This window comes from Citrus clementina, unplaced genomic scaffold (assembly GCF_000493195.1).
Source record: "Citrus clementina cultivar Clemenules unplaced genomic scaffold, Citrus_clementina_v1.0 scaffold_8, whole genome shotgun sequence".
Classification (NCBI taxonomy): Eukaryota; Viridiplantae; Streptophyta; class Magnoliopsida; order Sapindales; family Rutaceae; genus Citrus; species Citrus x clementina.
In genome coordinates, this window is record NW_006262022.1 from 1,421,205 (window position 1) to 1,447,218 (window position 26,014).

Consider the following 26,014-nt stretch of genomic DNA (forward strand, 5'->3'; position numbering starts at 1 on the left):
CTAAACACAATAATATAAATTAAATTTGCATTTTGATCTGAGCTAATTACATAATCACAAAATTACCCCAAGTCGAGAAAAATAAAATGTCGTTAAAAATTAGTTGACAAAAATACCCCGACATAACTGGCACAAATCACTGTCAAACCCTCGATGTGACATAATGAGCCCTAATCTTTCGTCAGAATACCGAATGTAGAACTCGGTTTCCTCTCTCAACTCTCAAGAACAAATGGGCTCTCAAGGTTTCGATTCCTGCTCTATCAAGCACTGATTTTTATCGCTTGCTTCGAAGTTTTAAGGTCAGTGTACTATTTACATATAAGCATATTCTCATATTTGTTGTCTTCTTGTAAAAATTTAAATTATCTTGTTTCTGGGTTTCATGTTTTGTTGAGTTTTGGATATAATAAAAAAAAGTTTCATTTTTATGCAATGAATAATGAAAATTTTCCATTTCAGCCTTTCAGATTTGGTTTTGGAACTTATTTGAAATAAATTTGTGATCAAAATTTAGTTATTTGTTGGCTGGTATCGAAATGCAAAGCTAGTGAATGAAGTAAATCATAGCAATTTTTAGCAACCCGTAAAGAAATGAAAAAATATATATCCCCAGTAAGCCTTTCTTGGGTATATTTGTATTTTACTATGGATTTCTATAGTGCCGGTTTAACTAAGAATGTATTTTCAATTTTATCTTCTTGGTTATTCTGATCAAGTAGTTCTCATTTGGTGAATCTTTTGTTTCTGCCTTGATTGAAAGAAGTGTTTTCATCTGTGTGACTTTGTATGCTATTGTTTTGGCTTCTCGCAGCCTTCTTTGGATGTTCATTTTGAATGAAGTTGTACATAGACTCCATCGTGGTTTTCTTCCCAAAGATTCTGTGAACTCAGGTAGCAGCATGTTGATCAAATGAATGGTATATTAAGGAGATGGATTTCTGATTTTGTGTAAGCTATCTGCATGCATGGAGGAGGACCATAATTTTGTAGTTGGGCAAGAATTCCCTGATGTCAAGGCTTTCAGGAATGCAATTAAAGAAGCTGCCATTGCACAGCACTTTGAGCTTCGTATTATAAAAAGTGACTTGATTCGCTACTTTGCTAAGTGTGCAACTGAAGGTTGTCCATGGCGCATTCGTGCGGTCAAGCTTCCTAATGCCCCGACTTTTACTATAAGAAGTCTGGAAGGGACACACACTTGTGGGAAGAATGCACAAATCGGGCACCATCAAGCTTCTGTTGATTGGATTGTAAGTTTTATTGAGGAAAAACTGCGAGATAATATTAATTATAAGCCGAAAGATATATTGCAAGACATTCACAAACATTATGGGATCATAATACCATATAAGCAAGCTTGGCGTGCAAAGGAAAGGGGGCTTGCAGCAATTTATGGCTCTTCTGAAGAAGGGTATTGCCTGCTTCCATCATACTGTGAGCAAATAAAGAGAACTAACCCCGGAAGTATAGCAGAGGTTTTCACTACCGGTGCAGATAATCGGTTCCAGCGGCTCTTTGTTTCTTTTAATGCATCCATATATGGTTTTCTGAATGGTTGCTTACCCATTGTCAGCATTGGTGGAATCCAACTGAAAAGCAAATACCTTGGTACTTTACTTTCAGCCACTTCTTTTGATGCTGATGGTGGGTTGTTTCCAATTGCATTTGGTGTCATCGATGTAGAAAATGATGAAAGTTGGATGTGGTTCTTGTCGGAGTTTCATAAAGCCTTAGAGATACATGCTGAGAGTATGCCACAGCTCACCTTTATATCAGATGGACAGAAAGGCATTGCAGATGCGGTAAGGAGAAAGTTTCCTAATTCTTCTCTAGCTTTTTGTATGCGCCACTTGAGTGAAAGTATTGGCAAGGAGTTTAAGAACTCAAGGCTCACCCATCTTCTTTGGAAAGTTGCATATGCTACCACTACCATGGCTTTTAAAGAAAGAATGGGTGAAATAGAGGATGTTTCTTCTGAAGCTGCAAAATGGATACAACAATATCCTCCTTCTCACTGGGCATTAGTGCATTTTGAAGGGACACGATATGGTCATCTCTCTTCAAACATTGAGGAATTTAATAGATGGATTCTAGAAGCTCGTGAGTTACCCATTATCCAGGTGATTGAACAAATTCACTGTAAACTGATGGCTGAATTTGAGGCCCGGCGTTTGAAAAGCAGCTCTTGGTTTTCTGTACTTGCCCCATCTGCCGAGAAGCGTATGATTGAAGCCATCAATCATGCATCTATGTATCAAGTCCTTAGATCAGATGAAGTAGAATTTGAAGTTCTGTCAGCTGAGAGATCAGACATTGTGAATATTGGGACACATTGTTGCTCCTGCCGTGACTGGCAGCTTTATGGAATACCTTGTTCTCATGCTGTTGCTGCACTCATCTCATGTCGAAAAGATGTGTATGCCTTTGCTGAGAAGTGTTTTACTGTTGCTAGTTACCGTCAAACATATGCAGAAGAGATACATCCCATCCCTGGAAGAATTGAATGGAGAAAGACGGGTGAGGGTATCGATGATGAAATTCAAGTTGTGCGACCACCCAAGTTCCGCCGACCACCAGGACGCCCTGAAAAGAAACGAATTTGTCTAGAGGATCTTAATCGTGAAAAACATACAGTGCATTGTAGTCGGTGTAACCAAACTGGGCATTACAAGACAACATGCAAGGCCGAGATTATGAAGAGTATTGAACAGTTTTAGGTAACTAACATATACTTTGTAGATTATTTGAACATTGCAGTTTTTTTGTCAACGAGAATAGTCTTACCAGTGCTATGTTTAGGGCATACTTGTTGTAAAATTGGAATTATTGACTATATTAGAATGTATGTCTTTAGTCATATAGAACAGTTGGGCAATGGTAGATGTTATGTTTACACTTTTAAGTTTGGAAATGCGTAGCTAGTATTTTATGTTGTTGTATCATTTACTCAGTAGCTTGTACTATGGCTTTCGTGTACTCAGCTTATGCAGTACCCTAGTTTACGAACAAGGATTTCTCAGCCTACGTGACTTGTTTACCTTTGTTGAGACATTGCTGATCGTATTAGCCATTGTAGTTCCGTTTTCTGTTCTTCTGTTGATTCACTCCAATCGCCAGTTGCAGCCATTACCATATGCACTGTCTCCTGGGATTTGGGATTTTGTGATCTGGAGATGGCGCTTTCTGTTAGATTCAACATACTATGCATCTTTGTGACTCAATTAATGGAAAATGGACTAGCTTGCATGGAATAGGGCAGCTTGAAGATTGGAGGGATGGATTTTAAAAAGAAATAAATAAAAACGCATAGTTATTGTCCAGCACCTTTAATTCTAGGAAAATTGCTAACCAAGCAACTCATTTATTTTATACTAACAGGGCATAAGCAAATGAAATTTACACCATCGTGTTATAACTTGCAACGCCCTGCCTCTATGAGCAATTCCATCTCCTGATATCAACCCTCTCTAGGATTGCCATTACAAGTTATCCTAAGTGCAGACTGGAGGGGCTCAAAATGCCCAGACTAGAAACTTCTCAAGACTACAAATAAGATTCTTAACAATTTGTTACAAAATTTAAGGGAAACAACATTTGCAGCAAGGAGCCAAGAAGGGAAAGCTTGAACTCAACAATCACTATCAATTTTAGCATCTTGTCAAGCATTTAAATTGTCTAGTGCCAAAACTGATGGGAACAAGGAGCAGTTTGGCATTTAATATTAGGTCCAAAAATGTGGAGGAATCAGCTAGATGCAGCAATCACTTGTATAGATGCTTGAATCTTTTGCAGGCTTCTAAAACATTCCCTCTGTGGCCAAAGGCGCTAACCCTGATGAAGCCTTCACCACCAGGTCCAAAGCCACTACCAGGCGTAGTAACCACGTGAGTCTTCTCGAGAATCTCACTGAACACATCCCATGAGCTCCGGCCAGGGAACTGCACCCACACATATGGTGCATTCTTCCCGCCATATACTTTAAAGCCAAGCGAATTGAAGGTCTCCACTATGATATCAGTATTTTCTTTATAGAAACCAATCACCTCATGCACAGCCTGCAAGTTTTTCAAATGCATAAATTTCAAGTGCTGAAATTCACTATGACATACTGTACGGATGCGAGGTCCTTGAAGAAAGGAAAAGAAATAAATTTTCCACATCACTTTTTTAGTTGCTTTCACGACATTTACCAATTGCTCCAAGAAACTGAATTATACTCACCTTGAAGCCTTCAGGTGAAAGGCAGGCCAAACCACCAGCTTGGGAGATATTGGATGCACCATTAAAGCAAGTACAAACAATTCGGTTGAAGTCCTTTGCGACAGGAAATCCATCTGAAAACAGAAGTTCCTTTGGGATCACAGTCCAACCAAGACGAACTCCAGTGAACCCAGCATACTTGCTAAATGATGATGTCTCAATTGCAACCTGCAGTACCAACTTTGAAACTTATACATTGGACAAGAATAGTAATTAAATCAATTTGGATGGAGATGCATGATAGATAGCATTTTAAGATTATTCGACCAAGCTGAATTCTAAGACAGACTGTAAAACTCATTCTCATTGTAACAATGTAAAAATCTTGCTGAATTAACCAAGGAAGTGGATACAAATGATAGCAGAAAGAACATTAGACGAATGCAGCTGCAACAGAACAAGTAAATGATCAACTCTAGAATTACCTCTTTGGCTCCAGGAATTTCAAAGATGGAACGTGGATTATCGTCCGACATATACAAGGCATATGCAGAATCATACACTATGATTGACCCATTGTCCTTCGCAAACTGAACCAATTGGGTTAGTTGTTCCCGTGTTGCAGCAGCACCAGTAGGGTTATTTGGTGAGCAAAAAAAAATGATATCTGTTCGAGCAACAGTTGATAAATCAGGAAAAAAACCATTCTCTGCAGTACACCTCATGTATTCAATCTTTCCATACTTCTCAACATCCTTTTGAAACTCTCCAGTTTGGCCCATAATGACACTCGAGTCTACATAAGCCTGGATATTAAAAAAGGAAGCTCCAACATTGTCACAATCTCATTAGAACTAACACAAAAATGTCATTGTTGAGAGCGACATAAATATTTCCTTTCCCCCTCTTCTTTATCTTTCTTTATACTTTCACCCAGTGCAATTGGAGAAAGGCACCGTACACAAGTTTGTGTACAATTACGACACCATTTTATCCATCACAATGCAAGTAGATGACACACCAATCCAACAAAGATGTTTGTTTGGGTCACTTATGTTATGTTCCGGAAAGTGCCTGATACATTTATAGTAAGTAAATGATATCGTGAGGGCTTAGGCAATCCTGCCAAAATTACACTTATCTAAATTTTCATACCCTCTAAAACTCAAGTTAACCAAAGGGAGCACAATAAAGGAAGCCAACTAATCTTGAACTTTTTTATTTATTTATTTTTTTTCCAAAGGAAAATATTGCATCACTTGACAGCATGGAAAACTTAACATGGTCAACTACCCAACTGGGATCCTGAAGCAGACCTAGACAGGTAGGAGGGGAGGAGATGGGATCAAATATGTAAGAAGTTTATTAAGCCATGAATATTCCCAAAACCTTTCAATAGGCTAAAGTTCTACAAACTGAATAAAACCATAATGTATTGAGACCAACTCAATCTTATCACTCAATTATAAAAAATGTAGACACAGTGAAATGAAAAAGGCAACACATTAATGCAACAAAAGAGGAATTCAATTACCAATTCTTTAGAAGTAGAAGAACAAAAAGAAAGAAAGAAAGAAATAAAAAGAAAAAAAAATTATTACCGGGTATGATGGATCTTGAACTGCCATAGTAACATTAGAACCAAAAACAATCTGCCACAAAGTGAAGGCAAAGACAACTTTATTTGTTTTTGAATTAAATCAATCTTCTCTCTGAAACTTTTAGGAAAATCACATCCATCAAAGGAGATAACATCGAAACATAAAAATTGAAAAAGAATATAAAAGAAGCTGGCAGATAACTCAATTGAAATACTAAAATCTGTGATGTTAAATCTTAACAAACCTGAAGGCGGGATATGTCACATTTTGCACCATCAGAAACAAATATATCGCCTTCCTCTATGCCAAGGTCCTTATAAAATGTTGAAGCAATTGCAGCTCTCAATGGCTGAACAGATCAATAAATTGCGTTATTCATTAACTATGACAGTGCTCATCATTATAAAAAGAACCCTAAATGATTTGAGTAAATAAATTCTTGAATGCAGAACGAAAGAGATAAAGAAATGAAGAGTTTTGACATGTTTCCACAATATGTTCCTTTTTCTCAAAATTAAGGATGACTGGACAAAAAGGTGAGCAAAAAAAAAAAAAATAGAGAGAAAGAGAGAGAACTTCTAAACACCAACTAACGGAACATTAAAAATATAGATTCTAAACAGTATCACAGTATGCAGATGGTGGGTGCCTACTAAGAAAACATTAGATGAAACTGTATATTTAACATTTTTCCCACTAAAATTGAAGACTCCCATATACCTTTTCACCTTGTTCAGCTCCATAACCACTATAGCCCTCTTGTGTGGACAATGCATAAGATCTCTGCCAAAGAGGGGAAAAAATCAAGTATGCTTCAGCAAGAGGGTTAAGTAATGTCAGTTACTTTGCAAATGGGAAACCACTGAGTATAATCATAATAGTGACACTTAAGTTGAATAGCTAGTAAGTTCATGTTCAACAGTTAATAGATAGTCATGATATTAGCCAATAAAGACTTTTGTTAGGTACCTTAGCCAATGCAGAAGTTATAACTTCGGGAATGGGCTCAGTGGTGTCACCGATTCCAAGACTAATCACTTCTGCATCTGGGTATTTCAGCATGTGTGCAGCCTTTCTTCGAGCAATCTAATTTATATAATATTCAAGGAAAGAAGAGCAAACTAGAATTAACAAAAAATGTTGATATCCTCATCTAACACCAATCAAGCAAGAAAATAACCAAGAGATCTCAGTTGTTTAACAATGCAAAACAGAGAAGATATCTCAAGCCTGACAAATAGGTGCATGCTGTAATGCCGATAGTAAGTAAAGTAATAATATACCAATAACAAGTATTCATCTAAATAATAATAATAATAATGCACCATTACAGACCTCTGGAAAGAGGTATCCCGCTTGAAGTTTTCCCAAGTTTCCATTACGAGAGACCTTTGTCTTGTATGCTTCAAAACAAACCGGGAAATATCTTAGTGATCTAAATGTAATAACAGAAGAAAAACCATCAACAAGTGCTTACACTAAAAATAAATCAGCAAATAACGTGTTAGCCTAACTCATTCTCATATCCCTTTGCAAGGGTTATTTTTCTTATGTTTCCTATTAAGACCGTTTAACACCATCATGTGGTAAAATTAATCCAGTAACTAGTGTTTTATTTATTTTTTTTTCCAGAAGAAAATTATAAATAAAGAACCATGCTTTGGGAAAATGGACCGAGAAGTTAAAAAGATACACAGAGGTTATCGTAACTCTTAACACATGTTTCAATGAAATATTTGGTAGGTACATGCATCAATGAAATGAAATTCGGTCCATCTCAATGTTATGAAGCCAAGTCTAGTCAACACCATTGCTGTTGATCTTCGAACAAATTCTTTTATTCATATTTATCAAATCATATGTACCAATAAACCAGTTTTAGACTGCACATAATCTTAAGCAGACACAAAATTGTAGACATGTCAAGCAATATGAACATAGGACCTCTTGGTCAATCAGGATTCAATGTCATGTTAAGACACAACCAATAATTCTATAAAATATTATGCTGAAATGTAAAGGTCCCAAAAATAAAATTGAAGCACTACCGATCCTCGTATACATACTTATTACTTAACAACAAAAAGCCAATTACCTATAGAAATCAAAATGGAATTCAAACTGCTAAAAATTTGGAGTTTAAAACACAGCAAAATTTCCAAGTTGTATCCAGAAATGAAAAAAAAAAAAAAAGAAATAAAAAGGTACCAATTTTCTCTTCTTGAGGCGCGGCAACGCATTTGCAAACACTGATTCTCTTCGCTTGAACCCAAGCATTCTGTCTTCTGCAGCATTTCACAAAAAAAAAAAAAAAAAAAAAAACAAACAAACGTACAAATAAATGAAGTTATTGCAAATTTTGTGAGCAGCAACAAAAACGGAGCCGTTTAGTGAAGAGGTAAAATGATACCTTGAATTGAAGTTCAAGTTCGATGGGGATAAGAAAGTAGATGAAGAAGAAGAGATCATTGATGTGGAAATGGATTGAGGAGCTAGCGACATGTTTGCTGAATTTTGACCAACTAATTACTACCACCAAAACAGGCTGCTTTTGTGTGCACTGTCACTGACCGAGTGATTGAGTTCGAGATTTATGATATAGAGTAGATCTAAAACCCTAATCGTCGACTCGTTGGAGTCAGTCAGTAGAAAACTGGCCCTGTGTGATCTTGACACGTCGGCACGGCAATTTTTTTGTGGGTCCCGAAGATGAGTTAGAACTTCATAGTCTTAATATTTACCTAGTACGTATGGCCGCGGCATGAATCACGATGGAAGAGGAAGACCACGACACCAAAAAAAAAAAAAAAAAGGAAATTATTAAATCCACAATCTCAAAAAGATTGGTACAAACAAAATTTTACGATAATCGCTCGTTTACCATAACACTTCATACACAAGTAATCTATTACAATAGAGAGTTACGTGGTGGCTTCAAATTTATGGAAATAGGTTGTGTGAACTTTTTTGGTTGGGATTGTTTCGTAAGAGCAAACTGAAAATTTGTAAAGTAAACTATTTCTCTCCTCTTAACTTTTGTGAATTGGTGTTCACTTTTTGAGACAAAAATGACTCGTGTCTTTGGGTCTCTCAGTTAAATAAATTACACGTGATTTTATCAAAAGTAGAGACTGTTTGATTTTTTAACATTTAAATAAAATAATAAATTATTTCAATTATTCATATATTTTTATTTTTTTTCTAACACTAAAAATAAGTTATTTGGATGTTTGGGTAAAATTAAAGAAAAAACTTTAATTTGAAGTCATGCTTAAATATAAATATATATTATATTGAATATACGTATATGCATACATGTGTGTGTCCTTCTCTCTCTCTCTCTTTCTATGTATATACTTAGCCGATAGACAACCACAGTCCACTTAACTATGGTCTATAATAACTATTTTTTAATGTATTTTTGAGTTTCTTATGTTAGAGAGATATTTGATATATCAAAACCCTCCATATACAAATCTTTATTTTGTTTCTGCCCAATTAACTCCTTTTATGTTGTGTTTACTTGCTGGAGTGGGAGTGAGGAGTGTGAATTCCTCCCACTCCAGCGTTTACTTACTTAAAATAGAGAGGGATTGGGAGTCCTACTCTGTGGGTCCCACTCATTTTTAGAGTGGGGAGTGGGAGTGTGACTTCCATTGGGGGAGGTGGGAGTGGGAATCCACTCCCACCTCTCCCATTTCTACCTTTTTTTATTTATTTTATATTTTATAATTAATAAAATAAATAATATTATATTTATTTAAATAATAATATTATATTTAACTAAATAATAATTTACATTGATTCTAAGTTTAAATTATTTTAAAATAATATTATTATATTAATAGAGAATTAATAAATATAATATTATTATATTAATAGAGAATTAATAAATATAATATTATTATATTTATTTTAAAAATAATAGTACTATATTTATTTAATAATAATAATAATAAATACTTTATTCTAAGAAAATATTAATTTTGTACTAAATAATATTATATTATTATTTTATATAATAATAAATTTAATATAATTATATTAAATAAAATAAAATAACATTTCATTTTATATTAAAATTACAATTAATAATTTATTGTTCATAATTAAGAATATTAATAATTATAATAAATTTACAAATATAATAAAATAAATATTATTCATTAAATATAGTTTTTATTAGTTTTGTAATTAAAAATTATAATTCTTTAAATAAAGATAAAATTGTAATTTGAAACTATTTACTTCCAATCCAAGACAAAGTAAACACATAAATTGGATTCTGATCTCCATTCCATGCTTCCATTCCAGTGTAAGTAAACAACCTGCTCTCACTCCCACTCCACACTCTCAATCCTAGGATTCCCACTCCCCAAAATTCTCAATCCAATCCAAAAAGTAAACGCTACTTTTAGTTAATTTGTGATCATGTTCCTTATCCTCATATGAAAGGCGTTAAATGGAGCCCGGTAATTAGAGCCCATATTTAGGCGAGATATTTTCACAAGTTTAAGCCGCCCATGTTTTGGTGAGAAATTAGAGTCCGTGATTGGCACAATGACGGTCACTGTCACCGTTCACTCTGCCAGGGACTATTTTGCTTATTTTCTCACGAACTTAAAGTTCAGTAAAATAAAAGAAGATTACAAGGAATTCGTTGAAAATATTTCAACACGGAAACGGAAAACGCTATCGTATCGTTAGTTGCATTACTTTTGGGGGGGAAAAAAAGAAAAAAGAGCTATTAAAAGGAAATATTACGACAATTCTTAAATCTTTTCTCCTTCCATTAAAAAAAGAAAAAAAAATTATTTCCTGCCGGCTCAGCATCACCGACGCCGTTGCCTTTGTCGTCCTTCCGAGCCGCCGTCTGAATTCGCTCTCGAATCAGCAGTTTGTGAGTTTCGCCTTTATCACTCTCTCTTTAAGTAATTTTCTTCCGTTTCGCCGCGGGTAAGATGGTTAATTTTTTTTACTCTTGTGATTTAAGATTTGGTTTAATTTCTCTTTAATTAGTATCTTCGGCTTGAATTGAGTTTTGTTTTAGCTGAATCAGCTGATGTAACGATTTTGATTCCAATGGAAATTATAAATTGTTTTAGGTTAGGGTTAGAGTTAGGTTCAGGGTTTTCTGTTTGGTTGCTGAGGAAGTGTGGGAATTGCGTGAAAGTGAACAACTTTACTCAAATCTTCTTAATTCTGCCTAAATTTGAGTTTATGTTTCTATTTTTCGTTTCCTTGTTTTTTTCCCCCTCCATTGGATCTTGATCAGGAGTTGGGCAAATATTTTTTGTGTAAACTTTGCTGAAATTTTAAAATTCGTTTTGTAGGTCAATTGTGTTTATTAGCACTTGTTTATGTTGTCCATGCCTGATGTATGTCTTTTTATCTCTTTTGTGGAGAAATGTATTTGCAGATCAATTTTTGCATTTTTTTTTTTTTGCTATTTCGTAGAACTTTTTTTTTTTTTAATGTTTTTACACAGAAATTGAGATGTCAGCTACCCTCCAGCTGATTTAGGTGACAGGTTGAGATGTTCATTTCTAGGTATAAAAGTTTGGCATTTTATGCATTATTCTTTAGTCATAAAGTTAGAGGATCATTTGTTTGGGCTTGAAGCTGCTCTTGAGAAAGTTTCAATAGCTGTAATTCTCTGCTGCTTGGAGATTTTGGCCATAAAGGCTGTTGTTACTTTGGAGTTTTGGTGGTTCCTTATTCCTTTGCAACCTTTTTGTATTTTTACGCCTCTTTCTTTGTAGATCATCTCATATTGCACTAAAACCTCACATGGTAGATTTCCAGAAAGATTACTGACATATATTTAAGTTCCTCCCGTTCTTATTTCCATACTACTGTCTTGATTTGTGCTTTCATGATTTCTTCCTCACAGTATTTAGAACCTTCTTTGCAGGGTCAGATGGATCTGGAAACTGAAAACAGGATAGCTGCAATCCTCCTGAAGGAAGCAGCAGAATTACGGCAAAAAGCTGAGAAGGAAGGTGTGCATGTTTATCTTCAGCAGCCTACAATGAGGGGTAGGCCAAATTCACGGTTCCTCACTGCCACTGTTCTTGGTGTGCAGCAAGGTTTGTTCTGTAGACCCGTTCACAGTGAACGATTTTATTGCTTCTATATAATATTTTACTATGTTTATAACCTATTTGTCTGATTGATTTTATTCCTGTTATCCCCAGCTAATCGAGCTGTGGAAATGAATGAGATGTGGCGAGTCCGGCAGAAAGAGCTGGAGCTAAATGAAAAGCTTAAAAGGAGATCAAAAGATCGAAGTAGCTGCAGTAGCCATGCAGACATTGATAACTCCTCAAGAAGTTTAACTAATAAACATGTTGTAGATGACAAAGGTGCTACTGCCTCGTCAAGTAAAAGAGAATGTGAAAGTAACCATTCAAGTGAAAATGAAGGTTTAAGAGATGAAGAGGTTGAGGTATTTCTACACTCAAGGTAATAAGATAGTCTTTTCGTTCTTTACCTGTCTACATGCAAGAGTCCTCGGGACATGCTTTGCTCGTCTCATTATGATTTCAGTTAGATGGTTTAAAATTGAAGTTTCTGTCAATGGCAGGGTCAAACGTGGCCGAGGTGCTGTTGGTTCAAGAATGGATGAAGCAGGTCCTTATCTTGCGCCTTCTGCAGACTCTAATGGCAAACTTTCAGCAAGCTATGATGTTTGGCAACATCGTGTTTTTGGTCCTGAAAAGCCTCCTTCGCTGAAGCCTTGCAGATCTTCAGATGATGACGATGATGCAGATAGACGGAAGAAGAGAAAGGAGCGATCAAGTAGCTCAGAAAAGAAGCATTCAAAGAAGCACAAGTCTAAAGAAAAGTCGAGGCATAAGAAGAAGAAAAGAGAAGGAAAAAGGAGTAAACATCGCTAAGTGCATTTCTGTATTTTAGTGTGGCCCACGTATGAGATTTACAAAGTTGTGCACGCTAGAATTTGGTACGACGCTCTTTTTTGTACAGAGATTTTTTTAATTTATTTTTCCCCAAATGATGAGTAATGTCAAGAGTAGATTCTATTCGCTATGCGTGAGGTTGAATTTGAATCGAATTATCTGAATCATCTTTAATAATATTCATAGTAAAGATGCCTTAGGTAATCGGTGCCGATATATTTTATTCAAACGATTAAGTAATGTCTAGCTGTTTCAACATCATAACTAATTATATTTGATGATGGGCTATGAACGAAGTGGAATTTGTATTGAATCATCTTTAATGATGCATTCGGCAATTTAAACAGATATTGGATTGAGACTGAACTCTGTAGAAATTATTGGCTTCTGCTTGCCCCTAAATGCGTTTATACGTTCCATTTCAATCCGTCGATTTTGATGGCCGACATGTAACAAGAGGAAAATGCCTCAACAACTGTCCGTTCAAGTTGTTAACAGCGTTTTCCCAGGTAGTTGATTCTCCTTCATGTTGATTCTTTCTTCCCGCGACTATGACGATGTCCCACGTCCCCGATGCAATCACAAGGGATTATACCAGAAGTCGTAGTACATTTCCAGCTCAAACAGACTTAAAACTTTCTTTTCATACAATGAAAAAGTAATATATCATCATAGCACCAACACTTCTCACATCTTGGTTGGCAAAAAATTGTCTTTTACATCTCTGATGACTCTACTTACAGATCTCCCCTCTGATTAAGTACAAAATACAATACATTCTCCTTTTCTTTTGTAAACATACAATTTCACTTTGAACACACGCAGTACAAACCATCTGATTACTCTACAATAGCTTCAACATTTCAATTGAATCCTAGGAAACCATCCAGATTCCAAGATGAATATATAACAATTTTTGCGTCGTTATCTATATTGCAGTACGTATTAATTGCTAGTAAGGCCTTCGTCATGAGTCCTCAAAATGATGATCTGTCTCATCGAATATCTCCTCCTGCACGATTTGGTCAATATAGAAACTATGAATGAGGAATCGTGCAGAACAATAGAGATGGAAATCTTGCCAAAACCTATGTTGGCCTTTACCTGTAAAAGTTCTTCAATGACATCTTCCATTGTGATTATGCCAACAGCTTCTTCTTCCTCAGGCAGCTTTGGGAGTGGATTGCCATCTATTTGTAAAATGTCCGAGTACATGTCTTTTGTCCACTTCCTACTCCTAGAACTGGTCCTGTATAAATTATTATTTGAGCTGTTGGGAAAGCTCTTCCACTTCTGCAGTGGTCTTTTGGTCTTCAAAACCTTCTCTTGTGGAGGCTTTTCACCATCAATGTCAATCTTCACATCTCTTGCTGAACCTATAATGTGAGAGCAGAGGTGTTATACAAAAAAGGGCAGAAAAGAAAGAAACCCTATCATACGTAAAATTTTGAGGCTTGGACGTTTCAGGTAAATAAATTTTTCAAGATAATCTACAACAAATAAGTGGGCTTCTACCGTATGCTGACTTGCTAGCAGGGTTACTAGCAGGTTGTTCTGCATTCTTGTTGTACTGCCTTACCACAACAGCCATATGGCTATGACCTTTCTGAAACTCATTCAAGATTTCATATAACGGCAAAGTTTCTGGAACCCTATAATCAAATAGAGGTAGAGAATAAACTCAATGACCGAAATAATGCACATGAACATTTTCCCAGAGAAATAAGATACCTTGGAATCCTTCGTATGGTAACACTCTTCACAGGAACTTCATCTTCTGGGTGAATTGTTAACAAATTCTTCACCTAAAGGATAGAATTTGAATGTCAGAAAGAGAAAAGGATGCAAAAAAGAAATTGGCCTGCGCTTTCCTCCCATCCATTCTAACCTGGCCCTTGCTAATGAAATGCCCAATGTAGCTGTACATTTTCACATGGTCATAGATCGAAAGATATGCAATTACGAGGAAGATGATTGGTACATCAAATTAAGTAGATCAAATTTCTGACATGCAATACAAGCAATAAAAAGTACAGCTATTTATGCTTGGTTCACCCGCTACTTTATCCATATAAGAGCAAGAGTAACCAACCAACCCTGATGAAGTTGAAATTCTAGGGCAAGCAGTTTCTTCGTAACACCTTACCAAGATATTCTTTAGCTCTCTTATCAAATGAGTCGATTGTTAGCTCCCAATATTTGGAGATTGTTTTTCTACTGTTAACCAACCAACCACGATGAAGTTGAAATTCTAGGGCAAGCAGTTTCTTCGTAACACCTTACCAAGATATTCTTTAGCTCTCTTATCAAATGAGTCAATGGTTAGCTCCCAATATTTGGAGATTTTTTTCTACTGTCCAACCCACCTATCTAACAATTCAAACAATGATGCTAACTCTCTATGTTACCAAATATTTCATCATATCAAGCAAACTAGATGAGTTCTGGATAGACCAAGTCTGGTAAAATTCAGATTGTAAAAAGGCCACATCAGAATATAAGCAATTAAGCATATTCATCAATTCAACTCATGCAACTTCAAATAGAACAATCGCCAGAACTATTAATCTTCAATGAACATGAACCACAAAAATTGATTTTCAAATTACCAGAATGAGTCCAATTATGTTTGTAGGCTCCTCATAATAAACTGGCACTCTGCTGTGTCCTTTCTCCAATATTAGGTTCATCAAATCCCTGTCCATTAAAAGTGGATGCCAATGCCAATGAGGATGATACTTATGCAAATGGTGCAAGTGGCTTTATATTTAATACTCTTCAGAACATCTTACTTGTCAAGCTTGGCATTAATATCAATAGCAAAAGTTTCGGCTATTGGAGTCATGGCATCACTTGCAGTTTTCTCTGTGAGCTCAAGTGCTCCGGCAATAATTGTTGTCTCATCATGTGTCAGTTCTCCACCTTTTCCAGCCTAATAAAAATCAATCACAGGGTGATAAATGGAATTGCACGTAATGAAAAGGAAGATAGACAAAAGGATGTCTAACAATTGTAATATGAGTAGGAGAAAAAAACCCTTGGAAGACGTTCAGCAAACATGGAATGTAAGAACAGATGAAATGAATAGCATAACAAGTGAAAAAAAATGGCTAAACAAGCATTAAATACATATAATAATTTATAACAAAATACGAATAAGTTAAGAGCTTCCGCTTGCTACTTGAATAAATTAAAGAGGTGTTAAACATACCTCATTACCATGCAAATTCACAAGTGTTTTCAACTCAGCTCTGCGAAAAAGTGCCACACGTCCATGGCCCAATAAAACGTCCAGCAGCTGCAAAATCACCAAAAAGAAGGAAAAAGAAGAAGAATAGGTCAAGATTACTACATTGTACACATGAACTGACCAGATTGCTCGATTTTAGTGATGCAGAAAATTTAAGGACGGAAGTATTCAACACAACATATCTTACCTTGCTTATTGGGAAAGCAACAGGATAGCAGATCCAAACAAGAACCCGGACAAATGGGGCCACAGTTGAACCAATGGCCAAACCATATCGAGAACAAACAGACTGTGGGATGATCTGTAAACACAAGTGGATAGCAATTAGAGCATGCACAGGCATTGTGTTGCTGAAACATAAATGAATAAATCAAAGTAGCCACACAATATATAACATTGTTTCCAGTAGAACATGTTTTATGTCTGTACAGAAAAAAAAAAAAAAACATTATGCCGTCCTACCATAATGCACCTAAGATGCAGGAACCCAAAGCCATTATTCAGTGAGACACTCCAGGAAGAATTGTGTTGCCTAAAATGTGATTAATAGCACATGTACCATATGCCAAACTAATTACACTCATTAGCTTTACTTTAGCTGTATCTTTGACTATTTATCCTCATTTCACAGATGTAGAACAAATGAACATACAGTCAAGGTTAAATTCTGCACCTCACCAAACAAAAGAATCAATGTCACTGAAATCAGAATAGCACCCCAAGCTGAAACCAAACCATCAAGGAAAATGGGAAGTGCCTGATAAAGGGAAAAACAGTGGTCATTTTCCATATCTGTTAGTCTCTTCCAACACATCTAACCAAATAGCTTCTTCATGACATATTCAAATCAATGTACCTCCATGGCAGCAGCATTGCAAATAAGTAGGGTGCATAACAACAGATGTTGATTTCTGACCACCGGTAATATCTTTGCTGTTAAGACAAGGGGCATACAGTAAGCTTAAGAAAATCTTTTAAGATGAAAGACATCTGTTACGTAAGATGCTTTTACTACATGTAAATAACATACTGAAACATGATGCCAGAGGCTTATTTGCAAATAACTTTTCGTCAGTGTACATACACCAATTCACCACAGCTGAAATTTTCCACAAAAAACCTTTATTATTTTCCCAAGCTAAACTACATGACTCGAGATTGTTGGTGAAAACCTGATTTTAAGTTTGCTTTGAAACTTCCAAAGAAAGTTCTCATAAACCCACAACCACAATTGAAAGCTTTTCCAAAACCAGTCCAAAAGACTTGGAAGATTGTCCAACATAAACAACATAAAAAAAGTCAAGAAACTATTTCTCAAATATAATAATCACCCCACGGTAGCCTCAATTACTGAAAACAGCTTCTTGGACCTTCACCACCCAACCTTTTCTATCATTTTCTCAGCAACCCACTAACCAAAACAAACAAACCAACCATACCATAACACTGAAGAATATTCCAAGCCAAAAACCCAACCAAAATGAGATCATATCACCTTGTGTAAACAATATAGATGAATACGAACCAAACTGAAACCATACCAACTGAACTAACTAGCATTCCGATTTTTTTGTTATTAATTATAAAATAGGCTCGGGACACGAACCTCAAACCTTTTGTACCATCCAAAAGAAGTTTTACATTTTAAATTTTATCAGCAACTAAAGAGGATGTACAATAAAAACAAAAAATTAAATAAAAAGACAAATGAAGAATTACCGGCATGCTTGCGATCCTTGGGAGTACCAGACTTAGCAAGAACTTCAAGATCAACAAGACTCATAGACATGAGCCCCAAGGTGAGACCAGACATGAGCCCAGCGAACATAACCAGAAACACTATTACGACGATATGAATAATAAAACCCATCCCACAGCAACTGTACTCCACTGCCATTCTTTAACCCAGCTCAAAACTCTCAATACGAAACTCTTTTGTCACAGACGCATCACTGAATTAGCCCCAAACGAACAAATTGCAGTTTCAAATCGACTGCGTTCTCGAGAATAACAATGGGCTCTTTCTAGAAAAAAGGAACAGAATAACAGAGAGAGAGAGAGAGAGAGAGAGAGAGGTGCGGTTTATAAAGAAAAGGGATTAACTCACTGTACGAAGAGCACTGAAAAAGATTCATATATTCTTTAATGGGAAATTTTGTTACATTCTTTATATATAATTACCTTAAAAATTTAACCATTTTTTCACCTGAATATGGAGGACAATTTTTTTTTTTTAACGTCCGGTCGGTGAAATAAGAGAAAATGAACACCTACGACTCAGATTAGTCCCTGTCGTTTGCAAAATTATAAATAGGCTCGCACATTAACACTTTTTCTAAATAACTCCGATGGCGAAAGTTTAAGGGATTTTTATGAAAATAACTCAAAATTAAGGCTAATTTATAGGACTGTTTAGTTATAATTTTTAATACTTTACACGTTAAGAGTGGATATTTCTTGCTAGAGAAGCAGCCGATGAATGATAAGCCGCGGATAGGTAATTGATATGTTTATTGAGTAGCACTCAATTCATGAGCGATCGATATATAATTAATAATATAAAATATTAGGAGAATTTATATAAAAATTGTAAGAACAATGCATGGGTTCAATCTCCTTCAACTAAGTAAAAAATTATGTGAAATTAATTTGTAAGTTTTTCTCTCTTACGAAATGCAATGAAGTAAAGACACCTCTCATCTATGAGTGTTATATGTCTACTCTAATAGCAATTATAAATATCAGTATAATACAGTAATCTGATGTGTAATCAATATTAAAAAAAATAAGAACAATAGTAAGTAGACTAATGTTATTAGTTGACTCTAATTCCAAGGTATTTTTATAAAGTTCTCAATATCAATAAATGTATACATATATATCATTATATCTATAATTCAAAATATGAATGGATCGAATAATCAAATAAGTATTTTTACAGTTTGGCGAAAGAAAATATAAGTTAATTAAATTGGAACACAAGCAAATTTGATAAAATGATTGGTTTAAGAACTAAAGAATCAAGTATGTAGTTGCAGAATTAAGATTTAAGTTCAATGTGAATTATGATATATTCTTTGTCTTCTCCGGAACTTTTAAGAATTCCTGTAGAAAAGTGAAAAAAAAAACATAATTTTAAATAATTGAAACAAAATGAGAAAACCTTGAATTTGATTGATATTATCCGTATGGTAAACTTATGCGCCTATTTGTTATATTTCCAAAATATAAGGATAGTTTTGAAATTCACCCACAAAAAGGTGATGTTGAATAATTTATGAGATATGGAGAGAGAATCGGAGAAATGTGTGACAGCGGAGTGTGTAGAGGCCGTAGCATTTGCCGCCGGCTGTTTGGTGAAGCAGAAAAAGCTGAAAATGGCTGTGCGTTGGTCTTTTCTGATTGCGACATGTGGCGTGTATACGTGTCGTGATCCACAATATGCGGTTCTGATCCTCACGTTACCCCATCATCTTTATCCCTGCGACAACGAACAATATCTTCTTTTTAATTTAATATATTTTTAAACTTACTATCGTTAAGTTTCATTACATGTGGCTATTGCCACCCCGTTGGCCGTTGGCTTTCAGTCTTAGGATGACAATGATATCCCCAAATCTGTCTAAATCCATCGCTAAAATTCATTTATTGTGGGTAATTTTACAGATTGTGGGTGTGTTTGATATTAAAAATTTAAATCTATACTACGTTACAGGTAGATTTAGTATTATCTAAATATTTTATGGAGACCGGCATGAATATTTGTCAAACCTGTAATTTTTTTTCCAAATAGTTTTAATGTAATTTTAATTGAAAAATTAATTAAATCTAAAAATATATAAATTAAATAAATGTAAAATACAAACATGTCACTTGTGGTGTGTGCAAGTTGCAACTCATAACCTAACATAAAAGAAATCGAAACTATTTTCTTTTCACCTGTGAGCAGCAGCCGCAAAACCTAACCTTCCAAACTATTTTCCTTTCACCCGTAAGCCGCAACCTCACAACCATGAATTTTTCATGGCATTTGTGGTTATTTTTTTATAGATTTATATATTTCATACTTAAATTTGATAATTTGTGTTGGATTGATGTGATAATTTTAATTTTCAATTTATATTAATTACATTTAGAATTAAGTATGTTATGTAGAATTTTAGCTTATTAATATAAATTTACATATTAAACATTTGTGATTTAAAATGTGAGAACCTACAAAAAATTCGTCGGGTACTATTGCGGATTGTCAAAACCCGCGGTATGTTGGTTTTCTTAAAAAATTAAAACCTACAACAAATGTGGGTGCGGGTTTAGTAATAGCAAACTCATTTGCGGATGGTGCACATTGTCATCCTAAGCCCATTCATTATATATATTTTTATTATTATTAAATCCGGTAAATGCACTCTCCGATTTTTTTCCTTAACTATACAAGTGACACAATATTATTTTAAACTGTAAACTTATGTACATTAATGGCTTGCTTTGTCGTAACTTTAATTTCACTTACAAAAAAAAATGTAAACATGGAGAAATAAAGAAAATGATATATGAACATAAAACTTGTATTTATAAATAAATAATAATTCGTTTGTTGTAGTTCCTTATTAAGCACAACTCTCCACCCTATCTAGTTTTAGATTTGAGATTTTTTTTTGGTCACAAATACCATGCCCAACGTTATAAGAGTAACAATACAGCCACAAACTCTTGTATAAACTTATTTTGTACAAACTGACGTGGCATTAATTCATTGGTTGAATGAGAATATAAATTAATAAAAACAAATTATGTAGGCCAAGTGATATTTAATTCAATCAATCTTATCATGCCACATCAGTTTGTACAAAATAAATTTGTACAAGAGTTTGTGACTGTATCATTACTCACGTTATAATTATAGAAATTAAAATCGGTAGATAAAAATTCCCTTTCTTTTGTCTTTAATAGATACAAAAAATAACGTCCATGTTGAGTTGTAGAACATGATGAGTCATCTTCAAATATATTTGAGTAATTTAACTAATATATTTTAAATATTTAATTTTACCAACTCAATTAGACAACGCCCGTTATGATTTATGATTTGTCAAGATCATTAAGTTATTATAGCTTAAAATATAACTTTTTTTATTATATATAGCGATATTATAATTTTACTACCAAAGTTATTCTAACATATCATGTCAGTACCATAGTTTGCCGAAAAATATATTTTATTACCAAACGTTTGCGTCGTTATCAATTCACTATTATTCCGTTAAGAACGTTAAAAATTTGCTGATATCTTACTGATGTCATAAGGGCATCAAAGACATTTCCAACTGTAAGAATAAAATTGTTTGTTAATTTGATAAATAAATTATTATTTTACTACCAAGTCTTTAGGGGAATTATCATTTTACTACTAAAGTTATTCTGACATATAATGCTTAAATTACAATGGGTAAAATTATTTTTTAAATTCTTGGGGGTAAAATCGACTTTTAACTCAATTTCTGTTAAATATTAACGTTTTCTTAACAGAATAGTAGTGAATTGATAACGGCGTAAATGTTTGGTAGTAAAATATATTTTTCGGCAAACTATGGTACTTAAATGATATGTCAGAATAACTTTGGTAATAAAATGATAATTTCCGTATTGAGATATTATTGTTTCACTATATATATATATATATATATAAAACTATAACTGTTACATAATGGAATATGCTTATGAACAAAGATATATTATTGTATCACTTGGGGGTGACGTTAACCATTTTGGTTTGGTTTTGTCAAAAAGGCAAAGCAAACCAAACCTGATTGATTTAAGAAGTTGTGAATTAAATATAAATCAAACTTAGAAACTGAATCGAATTATTTCGATTTGGGTGGAATTAGTTTTATATGATTCAATCTATGAAATTTAATATTTTTTCTTTTATATTAACCAAAATTTTATAGTTTTCACTTATTATTTTTTAAGTCCAATTAAATTATAATTATTAATTATTCATGTTTTGTGTAAAAGTACTAATAAAAAAATATTAATCATTCTTTTTTTTTTAAATTTTAACAATGAACCAATCATTTTTTATTCGATTTGATTCAAACAAAAAGCCGATCAATTCATATTTTCTGAACCAGTTTTTACTTACCCAACCAAACCAAATGCCCATTCCTAGTTTCACTAAATTTATTTCGAAAATTAAAAGTGAATTTTATTTTCGATTTTGCCATTATCCAAAGATTGCGGCCCGACCGAATAACGGTTGTACATAAACAACTCAACTTGGGCCCATTGGAGGGTCCAATTGAGAGGCAAATAATTCAGAGTTTTTTTAATCAATATTTTCTTTTTTGAAAGATAAAATCAAATTTACGAGTAAACCCCTAATATTATGATTATACTATTTGTTTAAAAGACTGGATAAATTATAATTAGAAAATTCAAAATCTCGACTAATGATGTGAGGAGGCCACAGTCATTAAGCTAAAAGGTAATTGTTAAGTAAGTAATTAATACCAGGAAATGATCTGATGATAAAATCGTCGAGTGAAAACTTTAATACTTCATAAAATTAGTTATTTTTTTTAAATAATTGAATATTTGGAATACTTTATAGCTAGTAAAAATTTAGGGACCTGTACGCAATAAATGACAAATTATGTCCGAAAGTATAAAGTTTCCAAAACATCATGGATTCGGATGTTATTATCCCATTTAGTTATTATCCCATCTTATAAACCGAAGAATAATAATATATACAATTAAAAAGAGAAAGAACGAGAAAGATTCTTCGGCGAATTAAAAATTATCAAACATCGGATAAATAATTTATTTAAATCAAAACCAAGTTGAAAAACAAATCCCATTTCCCTCTTTCCCACTGCGAACAGATCTGGATCGTGCTCTATACTCGACCCATCTGATCGTTGATCTCAGGTAATTTGCTTACAGTTTTTGATTTACAGTGAATCGTTGGCTTCAATTTATTATTAAAGTATGTTCGTATCACTTGTGATTCCTTGTCACTAACTAAATTTAGCTTTCGTTTAGCTGAATTTTAGCTTGTAGTTGTAGTAGTCACTAATAAGAGAAATGGGTATGCTTAAGATTCAAGACACTTAACTGTTTGCTGTAGTTGAAATGCCAATGAATCCAGTGATGGGTTATTTTAGTGGTTTTTGTGACAGCTGATACTTAATGTAATGGAGTTTGGGTTTATATCTGAACATTCAAATGACAAAGAGTAGAACTAACTTTGGAAAAGAGAACTCATTTTAGATTGTTTCTTAATTTACTTTTGGTTTTGAAGGCTCTCCATTGTTACATAGTCATGTCAAGGAGGCCAGTGAATCCTGCTCGACGCCTTGCTGATGGTGGAAGCATCCCTTTTGTGGGTTCAGCACATTCAAAATCACGCTCATCACCTTTGCTGTCTGTTATACTTTTGGCTGTGGTATGTTTTGTAGCATCATTGTTCCCCATAATTTTCTCAGTTTGCTTACCATTTTCTAGCAATTATCACATTAACCACTGATTTTTCCTTTGTTGAGAAATAAATATTGATTTCCGCATATGTACTCCCCACTCTACAAATAAATTCCTGTTACTGCCACCTACCTACGGAACATAAATTCCATGTTGAGCATATTTTCAAAATGAAAGTAATTAATTATAATTTATGTTGAGCAGATTTTCAAAATGAAAGTAATTAATTATTGTTATACTTTTGTGAATTTTCAGGGTGCAGTACTCCTTATTGGCTATTTATACAGTGGGTCAGGTTTGTATTTTCTCTGTTAGTTTCATTATCAGTGGTGATGGTTCATGAAATTTTTATTTTTCCCACAACCAAGATCTGAAAGGAAGTTCATCTATATCCAACCACCATTGTTTTTTCAAAGCCTTGAAAAAATTTAAAAGAAAAAAATGCCACAGACATTAAAAGTTAGTTTATGAACAGACTTTGATGTACTTTTCACTTTGGAACTTTGGTGTGGTTAAAGTCTACCATTATCAGCAACTGATTTGAGCAGTATTTGTCTGATTTCAATTTTATCTTCTATAGTATGTTTTGTATTAACTTCTTTACGTTTCTGTTACAGGTAAAACAATCATTGAAAAAGAGGCATTGAGTAAAGTTGAAGGTAAAGTTGGTGTTTTGATTCTATTATCTTAGTTTCCATGCTTCTTAATATTTTGCAACCTGGATGCCAAAGGCTAGGATTTTATGGGCTAAAGATGGGGAATACTGATATCTTGTGTTAGTTTGAGCCATTCTTTTCCCCATTCTTTGAATTTTTGCATGGTACCGCCGGCATGCAAATGGAGTGGATATGAAAACTTTTCTTCAGCTCATGATTTCAATTATGCAGGCGTTGTTTCGTGCACTTTAGAAGTCCAGAGAGCATTACCTGTTCTTAAGAAGGCATATGGTGACAGCATGCTCAAAATACTACATGTAGGACCTGAAACTTGTTCAGTGGTATCTAAATTGTTGAAAGAGGAGGATACTGAAGCATGGGGTGTTGAACCATATGACTTAGACGACGCTGATGCCAACTGCAGGAGTCTTGTGCGAAAAGGCATTGTGCGGGTGGCCGATATTAAGTTTCCTCTGCCCTATCGGGCAAAGTCATTTTCTCTAGTGATAGTGTCAGATGCTGTGGATTACTTGTCTCCAAAGTACCTTAACAGAACTCTTCCAGAATTGGCTAGGGTATCTGTTGATGGAGTAGTAATATTTGCTGGTAAATCCCTTATTTAGGTTTTTCAAAATATGTGTATGAAACTATTGATAATCTTAAGTTCTTTTGATATATCATTTTTGTGTAGGTTATCCTGGTCAGCATAGAGCTAAAGTTTCTGAACTATCCAAATTTGGTCGTCCTGTAAGTTATTACTCTTTGCAGGATTTCAATTTGTTCCTAATCCTCATAGGGCTTCTCATATTCCTATATATTGGTTGGATTTGAACTAGGCTGTGGACTTTTACAATTTCATTTGAATGCTGTCTTTGTTACTTTGAATTGATGGCATGCTAACATTTATTTGTTGAGAAACACAATTCATACATGTCTGATGTTTGGTTGGTCGAAATACGACTGATATCTTGCTTACTCAGTTATATGGGATTATTTTTTATTCTTTTTGGGTTCAAAATATTTCAGTAAGTTTTGGCTGTACAGGCATAGTAATTCAAGTTCTTTTTTTTTTTTTTTTCGATGGAAGAAAGTTGACACCATTAAACGTTACTTTTCTGTAGGCCAAATTACGGAGTTCAACTTGGTGGATAAGGTATTTTCTTCAGAATAGCTTGGAAGAGAATGAAGTAGCCGCGAAGAAGTTTGATCAGGCTTCAGTTAAGAGATCTTATAAGCCGGCTTGTCAAGTTTTCCACTTGAAGTCATATCACTGAGAATCTCAGCAACATATACTCTCTTATCAACACATACTCTCTTGTTGAACTTACACATCTGAAAAACATGCTAGCAAGCATATACCCAAAGGGTAAGTAATGTTGTGTACCAATCATGAGACATTACGCATCTGAGTTCACAAGGAATGCCTTCTGCCTTTGTGTACTCTTTAGATTTTGTTTTGCTTCTAATCTTCCTGCTTGTTATAGGTGTATGCTAAGATTGTTAGTATGCCTAGACCCATATTTGTTTTGATAATTATATGACTACAAATTATTATTATTTTTTCATTTTAAGGGTAAAATTTCTTCAGACGGACTCTGTCTCAATGTAATTTGCAATTGCTAAGTGTCATCCTTTGTATGTTTTCGCTTAAACATGGGATCGGTTGAGCTTTTGAGGAAGCTGGATTTTGGGCTACGGTAGAACTTGGCGAGTTGAATTGAGTTGAGTTGAGTTGTGTTGTCTCAAGTTGGCTAGAAGATGGGTTGCTTTACCCAAAAAGGCTTTCAATTGACCTGAGCTTTTGTTTTAGCAAACAGTTCTAATGGAGTGTGATGAACTTAAACACGCTATAGTGTAGTTTTTTAATTGACCTGAGCTCTAACTCCAAAGACCAGCTCAGGC

The 26,014-nt window shown here is 34.4% G+C and overlaps 5 protein-coding genes across 6 annotated transcripts; 3 read left to right on the plus strand and 2 right to left on the minus strand.

Moving 5' to 3' along the window:
- The first annotated feature begins 148 nt into the window (after positions 1-148).
- Positions 149-3,025, plus strand: LOC18035056. The gene is made up of 2 exons (XM_006422628.2): positions 149-302; positions 815-3,025. Exon 2 carries the CDS (start codon positions 969-971, stop codon positions 2,718-2,720), a length of 1,752 nt encoding a protein of 583 aa, XP_006422691.1. The 5' UTR covers positions 149-302; positions 815-968; the 3' UTR covers positions 2,721-3,025.
- A 273-nt stretch (positions 3,026-3,298) lies between these two features.
- Positions 3,299-8,864, minus strand: LOC18035556 (LL-diaminopimelate aminotransferase, chloroplastic). Its single transcript, XM_006422629.2, has 11 exons — positions 8,686-8,864; positions 8,215-8,545; positions 8,013-8,089; positions 7,140-7,207; positions 6,774-6,890; positions 6,525-6,587; positions 6,049-6,153; positions 5,805-5,855; positions 4,689-5,009; positions 4,225-4,431; positions 3,299-4,058 (listed from the first exon to the last, which is right to left on the minus strand). Exons 2-11 carry the CDS (start codon positions 8,304-8,306, stop codon positions 3,765-3,767), a joined length of 1,395 nt encoding a protein of 464 aa, XP_006422692.1. The 5' UTR covers positions 8,307-8,545; positions 8,686-8,864; the 3' UTR covers positions 3,299-3,764.
- Positions 8,865-10,566: 1,702 nt separating this feature from the next.
- LOC18033977 lies at positions 10,567-12,850 on the plus strand. Of its 2 annotated transcripts, none has more exons than XM_024178823.1 (4): positions 10,567-10,760; positions 11,719-11,893; positions 12,002-12,269; positions 12,391-12,850. In XM_024178823.1, the coding sequence occupies exons 2-4, from the start codon at positions 11,725-11,727 to the stop codon at positions 12,701-12,703; spliced, it is 750 nt and encodes a 249-aa protein (XP_024034591.1). In that variant the 5' UTR covers positions 10,567-10,760; positions 11,719-11,724; the 3' UTR covers positions 12,704-12,850. The 2 variants fall into 2 exon arrangements, with proteins under 2 accessions (XP_024034591.1, XP_024034590.1); XM_024178822.1 differs by having other exon boundaries at positions 10,568-10,704.
- Positions 12,851-13,343: 493 nt separating this feature from the next.
- Positions 13,344-18,205, minus strand: LOC18034375 (DUF21 domain-containing protein At2g14520). Its single transcript, XM_006422633.2, has 11 exons — positions 17,694-18,205; positions 16,831-16,907; positions 16,648-16,731; positions 16,162-16,275; positions 15,936-16,022; positions 15,517-15,656; positions 15,334-15,421; positions 14,456-14,529; positions 14,240-14,376; positions 13,829-14,100; positions 13,344-13,736 (listed from the first exon to the last, which is right to left on the minus strand). Exons 1-11 carry the CDS (start codon positions 17,869-17,871, stop codon positions 13,692-13,694), a joined length of 1,296 nt encoding a protein of 431 aa, XP_006422696.1. The 5' UTR covers positions 17,872-18,205; the 3' UTR covers positions 13,344-13,691.
- A 4,546-nt stretch (positions 18,206-22,751) lies between these two features.
- LOC18035058 (uncharacterized protein At3g49720) lies at positions 22,752-25,693 on the plus strand. Its single transcript, XM_024178948.1, has 7 exons — positions 22,752-22,907; positions 23,281-23,424; positions 23,712-23,751; positions 24,074-24,115; positions 24,344-24,718; positions 24,804-24,859; positions 25,234-25,693. Exons 2-7 carry the CDS (start codon positions 23,302-23,304, stop codon positions 25,384-25,386), a joined length of 789 nt encoding a protein of 262 aa, XP_024034716.1. The 5' UTR covers positions 22,752-22,907; positions 23,281-23,301; the 3' UTR covers positions 25,387-25,693.
- The last annotated feature ends 321 nt before the right edge of the window (positions 25,694-26,014 follow it).

Coding starts and splice junctions, on each gene's coding strand:
- LOC18035056 (XM_006422628.2), top strand. CDS start 969: ATGGAGGAGGACCATAATTTTGTAGTTGGGCAAGAATTCCCTGATGTC.
- LOC18035556 (XM_006422629.2), bottom strand. CDS start 8,306: ATGTCGCTAGCTCCTCAATCCATTTCCACATCAATGATCTCTTCTTCT. Junction 6,891..7,139: donor CGGGATACCTCTTTCCAGAG/GTCTGTAATGGT, acceptor TATATAAATTAG/ATTGCTCGAAGAAAGGCTGC. Junction 4,432..4,688: donor AAATTCCTGGAGCCAAAGAG/GTAATTCTAGAG, acceptor TTGGTACTGCAG/GTTGCAATTGAGACATCATC.
- LOC18033977 (XM_024178823.1), top strand. CDS start 11,725: ATGGATCTGGAAACTGAAAACAGGATAGCTGCAATCCTCCTGAAGGAA. Junction 11,894..12,001: donor TGTTCTTGGTGTGCAGCAAG/GTTTGTTCTGTA, acceptor TGTTATCCCCAG/CTAATCGAGCTGTGGAAATG. Junction 12,270..12,390: donor GAGGTATTTCTACACTCAAG/GTAATAAGATAG, acceptor TGTCAATGGCAG/GGTCAAACGTGGCCGAGGTG.
- LOC18034375 (XM_006422633.2), bottom strand. CDS start 17,871: ATGGCAGTGGAGTACAGTTGCTGTGGGATGGGTTTTATTATTCATATC. Junction 16,023..16,161: donor TTGCTTTCCCAATAAGCAAG/GTAAGATATGTT, acceptor GTGATTTTGCAG/CTGCTGGACGTTTTATTGGG. Junction 15,657..15,935: donor TGAATTTGCATGGTAATGAG/GTATGTTTAACA, acceptor GATTTTTATTAG/GCTGGAAAAGGTGGAGAACT.
- LOC18035058 (XM_024178948.1), top strand. CDS start 23,302: ATGTCAAGGAGGCCAGTGAATCCTGCTCGACGCCTTGCTGATGGTGGA. Junction 23,752..24,073: donor CTATTTATACAGTGGGTCAG/GTTTGTATTTTC, acceptor TTTCTGTTACAG/GTAAAACAATCATTGAAAAA. Junction 24,116..24,343: donor GGCATTGAGTAAAGTTGAAG/GTAAAGTTGGTG, acceptor TCAATTATGCAG/GCGTTGTTTCGTGCACTTTA.